The following is a 7,824-nucleotide window of genomic DNA, read 5'->3' as shown; positions in this document are numbered from 1 at the left end:
AAAAAACTTCTTGCCAGAATTGGCCACAGTTCCGACGGACGATTTGTATGTCATAAAGTGCGGCAGACGATTTGTCCACAATGGAAAGTGTGATACACCACAGTTTAACACAGAACTTCTGGAAATGTATGGCTCCCAGAAAAACATGCCCACAGTGTTGACCGCAAAACTTCTACAGCATGATTGTAAATGTAACCATGTTTAAAATGTGGCCAGGGTGGAATACCACTCAAGAGTGTCTGGATGTCCATATCACACTGAGCACTTCGTTCTTGAAGTATGCTTTCCTTGCGAAGCTGAAACGAAGAGAGAATAGGAGAGTTCACATCAGATTCTCAACTAGAAGAAAGTTATAGGAAACAAGCATCATTTTTTCCTGAAATGAGAAAAGACATATAACATACAATTTCATCCCGTATTTTCTGAATTGATCGCATCGAATCATCTATCTGGTCATCAACGTTATACTCAGTGGTGCCGCCTTGAATGAAATTTGGAACACAGATTAAATACTTAGAGGACCAATAACCAATAATATGAAAAATAAGCAGTCTTGGGTAGGTTTATCCGACCTGACTTTCCTGACAAATCCATATTTTCGCATTCCAAAGCACGGTTCTTCACTAGATCAACATGTGGTGCCTGATACAACAATTAGTTCTTCAAGTTAAAGCAGAGTGAATGGATCACACGAAAACTTGGCCTATTCATCACCTACTCATCTGAAACTTATTTATGAAAAGGGTGAATACTTCTTTTGATTGATTGAGCACAGTGGGTGTGGCTCCTCAGTATGGAGGATTTATTAGGGTGTGGCTCCTAATAATAGGATCTACCAATTTCCTAACAATAATATTTTTTTCTTAACTAATATACTATACTTAATAAATAGGATATTATCCCTTATTTGATAAGAATGGATTGTGCCGGCTTCCCCTCATCCTAATACCTAACAGAAGTGTGTGCTGTCACACTTTTCCAAACATTCACGTGGCGACATGTGGTAGAAAAGGAGAAATGCTCTAAGTCTATGCTACGTATAGTTGAGTGCATATGAGAACAAAAACAAATAGAATAAAGAGCAACATGCATCATATAACATTTGTATAGACAAGGATGGAACAATACAATTTATTGTTGTTAACAGGTATCATATTTGAAGTTTATTTTCTACAACCATTCCAAAGGGTGCATGTGATCCTAATGCATCCTAGTATTGTAGTTTTCAATACTTCCAATCTGCAATTTAGCTTACCTCTGTAGGAAAGACATCTTGGGGCATATTGTCACGTTTAGATTGCTCCTGTGATTTGTTCTTCTCCACTTGAACACCTAAAGTTGATTATATCAGAACACAAATAAGGAACAATGTGATCAGTAAAATCTAAATACAGTTACAGTGACTAACCCGATTGTAGGATTTTAGTTTCTCCACTTGCTGCTGCGGCTGCAGCTTCTGTATCTCTTGACTTACTCATGGGTATTGGAGGTTCCACCTCAATAACATGTTTTATTGTGGGGATCTCACTATTCAGACCCTCTGCACAGACATCAGCTGCAGCCATGGAGGCTTCATATTTTCTTTTGCTGCTTTTCTTGTGCTTGCTGGCACTAACTGCTTGTTTGCTTTGCTTTGGAGTTGACACTTTTTTAATTCGTTTTCGCAGCTTAGACGTGCTATTCTCATCTTGCTCTTCCACATTTTCATCTATTACGGAGTGCAATGAACCTTTTCGATGTCTACGTGGTTGCTCGTTTAGTGAAGAATCAGAAGACCATTTCCTGAAACACGCGAAGTGTCATATTTACCATGATCCCAAAAAGTTATTGTCCTACTTTCACGCATAAAAAGATCACAACAAATCTTATGTTACCTGTGGAGGAGTTCAGACAAAATCTCCTTGTACGGAAGAATGTGATAGTACTCTACTACAGATGTCGTTTTTGGAAATGGATCATTCACAAATAGCGGACCAGTCATACTGTGAAAGAGAAAGCCGAAAAATGTCAGTATCCTTGAAAAAAGGTATCACTTTTCATCAGGATGTACCATACAATGGTCTTATTTAATAAACTGATTAGTGGTTGATCAAAAGGGATGTAACCGAAAATCATACAACTAACTAGTAGGTAAAGGCAAACCTGCTAATCAAGTCTTCTAGAGAAATTTCCTCAAGACTGCCTTTCATGGTTGGCTCATACTCCACAATGAATACCTTGGTAGCTGCCTTTTTATTACTCAACGAGTATGCCAAGGTTTCATCGAGAAGATGCAATTTTGAGACCTTCATACCTATTAAGACCGTAAGTTTACCATAGTGAGCAGCAAACAATGCATTGTTGGTTCAAATAGAAAATGAACATATTATTAACAAAATCAAGTTCATAAATTACAAATTTTTCACTATTATATTAAAAGAACCAAATAAATAGCGTTCTCTAGCAAACAATTGGCAGCTATCAGGTCATGTACAACAAGTACAGGTGAATCACCCATTATAGTGTCCCAAGTTATTTTTAATCTTCTAGCTGATGAAACTAAATCAAGTTTCAATAACTCCCAGTTTGTACATACCAAAACAAAGGAGACAGACAATGCGAAGGCATTATGGCAAACAACTTAAGTAATTATATTTGCTGATGTTCTTGTTTATCCCGAAAGTAAATGGTTTTACACTAGTTAAAAGCAAGGCAGAGGTACAATTTTGCGTACATTCTGGGACCACACACTTGTTCTTGTTTGCTGTAAAGCAACTGTACAACTCAAACTCATTTTTTTGCTTCATTAGCAGTTCAAATTTTGGACAATTTGCATAGTAACACATGTAAATACTTATTTACCAGAAACTCTGATCCACATTCCGTAATGCTAATAGTCACCTGATCAATGTGAGGAACCTACAGAAACATGGCTCTGTAGGCACAAAGGTTGCATACTTTATCTCAATGCTCTAGGATGAAAATTAACAGAATTGACAGTTTATTATCTGATAGAAGCTACACCTTGCCAATACCAACTCAAAAAAGAAGAAGAAAATGACGGATATGGGTATATAAATTAAGGGCCGCAATGAAAAATCTGACCTGTTCTACGCTCCACCTCTGAATATGCTTGTCGCTGAAGCATAAATGGTGAATGTGAAGCACCAACGTTCCCTTTAGCTGTCGATTCCTGGCCTGCTGGCTGGTTGGTACTGTGTGAATTACCAGCTGCCCCATCTAATTCCTTCTCTATGATTGACCAGATACCCTTCGTATTAGCACTATAATCAACCAAACATTTTTTTTTTGTCGGGTCGAGGAGAAGCACAGCAACTTTTGATATTGGCCACAATGCCATTTCTGGAGAATGTTTGCTCGCGTCGAGTTGTCCAGCGATCTCACATGCCTGTAGTGCTACTTTGTGAGTAATAGATAGCTCCGCATGCTTGCCAGAATTGTTCTCATGCTCCTGGACCATACTCAAGTATGCGAGCAGATCTTCTCCAACAGAAAGAGAAGCACACTCAAAAAACTGTTTGGGATCTGCAAAAGCAAGCTGCGGAAACATCTTCCTGTGGTAGTAGTTGTACAAAATGATTGCCGTGTGAATCTGCGAAACCACACACCAGTGTGATGAGTTAGTAGCTAAACAGCTATAAGCATTGTATCCTATGCACAGAGGAACACTGTCTTAAACATATCTGAGCAGAAATAGACTCCCAGAAACATATTACAGTGCATGCAGATAAAACAAGCATTTCATGGATACATTGAGGGACATCGCCATGAATTCCAAGGAAAATACACTAATATAATCACAATGGTAAACTGAGAGGGGAAATGTAAGGATGATATGGCAATGACTTGAATCAAACATAGCAGTCTTTATGTAGACAAAAACCTCCACTTAGCTACTATGTCACACAATCCAATCCAATTCAAGTTCATGGATAAATTTGAAAAACATTGCAAGGTCAAATTGATGGGCAAATAGGTTCCTGTTTAGGGTCATGGCCAAATAATTTCTTCTGAACTAACACACACCCAACCTTTCTGCTTGAGTAGTACATTTGTACGGAGCAGTCGCGGTGTGGCACCATCTGAGAATAATTTTACAGAGCTAGCCCTCCTACTTTTGTCCTTTCTAGAATACACCATGGAAAGATGCATCATTTTTTTAGAAGAAGAGCGAAAACGGCTGATACTATGTTTTTCGGCTTACCGTGCTAACCTGCGGGATTAGCAACCAAGATTGGCAATTTCTATTGACAACTACGGTGACAGCTGACAAGAGAAATACAGAAACTAAGGGACGATTGCGGCTTGCCTTAGCTCCCGTGGTGCGGCCATGCGCCACGACGCCGTCTGTCACTCCGCCTCCCAACCATCCTCCTACGCGGCGCGCTCTCCCCACCTGACCGCGAATACGAGACCACGCCGCACCTGCCGCTCCCCCGCCGCCGCCGCCGCCATCTCCCTCTCCGTCGCCTAGAGGGTTTCACTCTGTGTGCGCCCGCCCGTCAGACAGCAGCGGCTCTCAGTGGGCTTTCCCGACCGGGCCTCCATAATGTACACCTAACACAATTAAGAGGCCCACTACCAACCTCAAATACCATCACCATTAAGGCCCTTGTCTCAAAAACAAAATCACCATTAAGGCCCATCATCTCGCCATCTTCCTCCTCCGCTCGAATCCTCCCATGCCCCATTCTAAAAAAAAAATATGACTCCTCGCCGCTTCCTCCTTCCTCGCCGGCAGGGAAGGAAGACTGCATATTATTCTTGTCCTGTCTGTAGCACTAGTACCATGATAATACTGATGCAGCAGTGTAGAGGTGACTTGTGTTAATGATGAATAACAAAGGAGGATTTTGCTTGTCTCAGCATTTTATAGTACAGTTATTATACCAGGCTGTGTGGCCCTTGTGCGCTGAACCGGCATTACTGTAAACCTTGCCCGAAAACCTATCAAACATTCAGACATGTTGTTGCGGCTCGGAGATAGGTTGGGTCTCAATGTTGTTGGTAGATCCAATCCCTTGATCTCAATCTGGCGCGGGAACAGGGAGAACATGTCTGCAGTGCAGGTTTGATCAGCTCCCTGTGTTGTGAAGGGGAAAGCAGCACTGCTTGTGTTTAGCGTTGGGTGGGTGGATGATGGTGATGGATGGGGTCGGACCGGACCGGAGGCGACGGTGGAACTGAACTGAAGTTTGAGCGTTAATGCAGGCTCGCCCTCGCCTACCTGACGCCGAAATAAAATGGAACGAAAGCAGTCGCTCTCATCCCCGCCAGATCGGCCAGAAATTTTTACTACTATGAAGAAAGTTCTTGGGCGTGGCGTGGTGTGGTGCGCCGCGTGTGCCGTCGACTGGTCTGGTGAACCCAAGGGAGGCCACGGCGCCAATCGCGCGCTCACATGGAAGAGATGAAGAAAACAGAGGGAGAAAACCAAACAAAACGAGTGAGTCGAGTCGTCGGGGGCGGGAGGCAGGAGAAGACAGGCGTCGGCCAACGCGTGAGGCCCCCTGCACTGCCAATTCCCTCGCCGCGGCGCGGTTGGACGCAGAGATCCCCTACTATCTGCCACGGGCGGCGGGCGGGTACACGCACCCGCCACCGATGAGGACATGGTACGGCACACCACAACCTTCACAATTCCCAAGCATCCACCGGAAATCAGGCCCCCCGGCGGGCAGTTCCGCGCACCCCCCCGCTGCCAACGCGATCCTCGCAAAAAACCGCAAGTAATCCTACCACCCCAACCCCGCGCGGCGACCACACACAAAGGAACATAGATCGACCAGCTAGCGGCACGAGTTGCTCACCTGCTGCGCGACGGCGCGTTGCTTGTCCGGCGTCACGTAGCGCTCGCCCTGGGCGGCGCCGAAGGCCGCCCCGCGCCGCAGAGCGGGCTTGACAAGGTGCTCCACGAGCATCTTCACGGCGTCCTCCATGGGCACCACCTCCTCCTCCGTCAGCTCCTCCCCTGCCCCCCTTCTGCCGCTCGACATACCGCCCTGAACCTACGCTTTGCCTCCGCCGACCGGACGGATCTCTAGGATTTCGGGCTCGGGATTCTGTGCGGCTTTGCGGCGGCTGGATGGCTGGATGGCTGGCTGGCCGTGGGTGGATCGAGGGTTTTTGTAGATGGAGAGGGCAAGAAGCAGTGTGGTGCGGTGGTGGGTGGCCAAAGCTGAAAACGGGAAGGCAAGCGCGAAGGAACGTGACGGTGGCCGTCCAAGCGGAAACAGTATGGGCCAGGTCGATCATCCACCGTCCATTTCGATATCATCAACTCATCGTGGATCCTATCATTAATTTTCGTACAAAAATACAGGTTTTCTTCATAGATAACAGCACACTAAAATTGGACAATAAATATAGTACATTTATAAACAGCTATGAAATCTTCCAGAAATCATGATACGCCAGTTGTGATAGAAGATTTGCGTAATGTACTCAAAGGAAAATATATTACAATTGAGTCATTAGGCTTTCCGCATACACCGGATTCATCAAGACACCGGTAGCCTCCACGGTCCCGCACATGCTACACCTCCATTGCACGCTTCTGATCCTTGTGGTTTTCTTTTGGTGGCGTGATATCATGAAACTTTGCCCTAACTTTCTTGAAATCTCGAGGGTGGAAATTCAATGCGGCTCCATGACTCTTATTTGGAAGGACCTTTGGCATGATAATATTCTTTCAGTTAAAAATTTCTTGGGCATCACGTCTTTGAATGAGGCGTTTCACCTACCACTGTCAATACAAGCTCACGAGGAGGTATGTGGTCTTCAAGCCAGCACAACCCATATTGCACCTGGTTCTTCTACACATGAAAAATGTCGCTATGTCTAGGGTGTAGTGGATTTAAATCGAGTAATTTGTTGGGCATCACGTCTTTGGAGGAGGCGTTTCACCTACCACTGTCCGTACAAGCTCATGAGGAGGTACGTGATCTTCAAGCTAGCACAACCCATATTGCACCTGATTCTTCTACACACGAAAATGTCGCTATGTCTAGAGTGTAGTGGATTTAAATCGAGTAATTTCTTGGGCATCACGTCTTTGGAGAAAATGTTTCACCTACCACTATCCGTACAAGCTCATGAGGACGTGACACATTGCACGTGATTCTTCTACACATGAAAAATATCGCTTTGTCTAGGGTGTCGTGAATTTGAATCGAGTAATTTCGTGAGCATCACGTATTTGGAGGAGGCGTTTCACCTACCACCGTCCGTACAAGCTCATAAGGAGGTACATGGTCTTCAAGCTAACACAACCCACATTACACCTGATACTTATACGCACAACAAATAATGGCACTATGTCTAGGGTGTAGTGGAGTTTAAATTGAGTCGATATTATGCATTCTACTTCAGAAACACCCAACCTCATCATGCGTATTAATGGATTTGGAAATCAAAGTGTGCCATGAAGATCGAGGTGTTTGGTTGACTGCTTCTTTTTGATAGGCTGGACACACACAACATGCTTAAAGAGACACCACTATAATCATTGTTTTCTTTGTGAAGCACCCATCAAAAAGACAATTCGTCACATGATATTCACTTACCCATTTAGTCAAAGTTGCTGAGACATGGTATTTTTTAGCACCCTTCGGTCACCAGGTTTCAAAAAATCATCCAAGAAAAAACTCTATTAAGCATAGTGCATTTTTCGTCCCTCAACTTATCGCGAAGTGTGGCTTTCGTCTCTGAACCTTTTTTTGTAAGCTTCGTCCCTCAACTCTTAATATCAGGTATAGTCAGTCCATAACAACGGTATTGCTTGGTCAAACCCGGTTTTGACTTGATGTGTCACGGTTTTGACCA

The 7,824-nt window shown here is 44.1% G+C and overlaps 1 protein-coding gene across 1 annotated transcript in view; it reads right to left on the bottom strand.

Moving 5' to 3' along the window:
- The window catches only part of LOC119302450, a 7,675-nt gene extending 1,529 nt beyond the window's left edge, over positions 1–6,146 (bottom strand). Inside the window, exons 1-9 of the mRNA XM_037579482.1 lie at positions 5,811–6,146; positions 3,085–3,592; positions 2,143–2,293; positions 1,875–1,982; positions 1,409–1,782; positions 1,256–1,332; positions 573–642; positions 405–481; positions 227–296 (exon numbers count right to left, since the gene is read on the bottom strand). Coding sequence (XP_037435379.1) covers positions 227–296; positions 405–481; positions 573–642; positions 1,256–1,332; positions 1,409–1,782; positions 1,875–1,982; positions 2,143–2,293; positions 3,085–3,592; positions 5,811–5,996 — 1,621 coding nt within the window. The 5' untranslated portion in view covers positions 5,997–6,146. The remainder of the gene's footprint in view (positions 1–226; positions 297–404; positions 482–572; positions 643–1,255; positions 1,333–1,408; positions 1,783–1,874; positions 1,983–2,142; positions 2,294–3,084; positions 3,593–5,810) is intronic.
- Between the last annotated feature and the right edge of the window lie 1,678 nt (positions 6,147–7,824).

Source organism: Triticum dicoccoides, chromosome 5A, assembly GCF_002162155.2.
Source record: "Triticum dicoccoides isolate Atlit2015 ecotype Zavitan chromosome 5A, WEW_v2.0, whole genome shotgun sequence".
Lineage (NCBI taxonomy): Eukaryota > Viridiplantae > Streptophyta > Magnoliopsida > Poales > Poaceae > Triticum > Triticum dicoccoides.
This window is presented reverse-complemented; position numbering and strand designations above follow the sequence as displayed.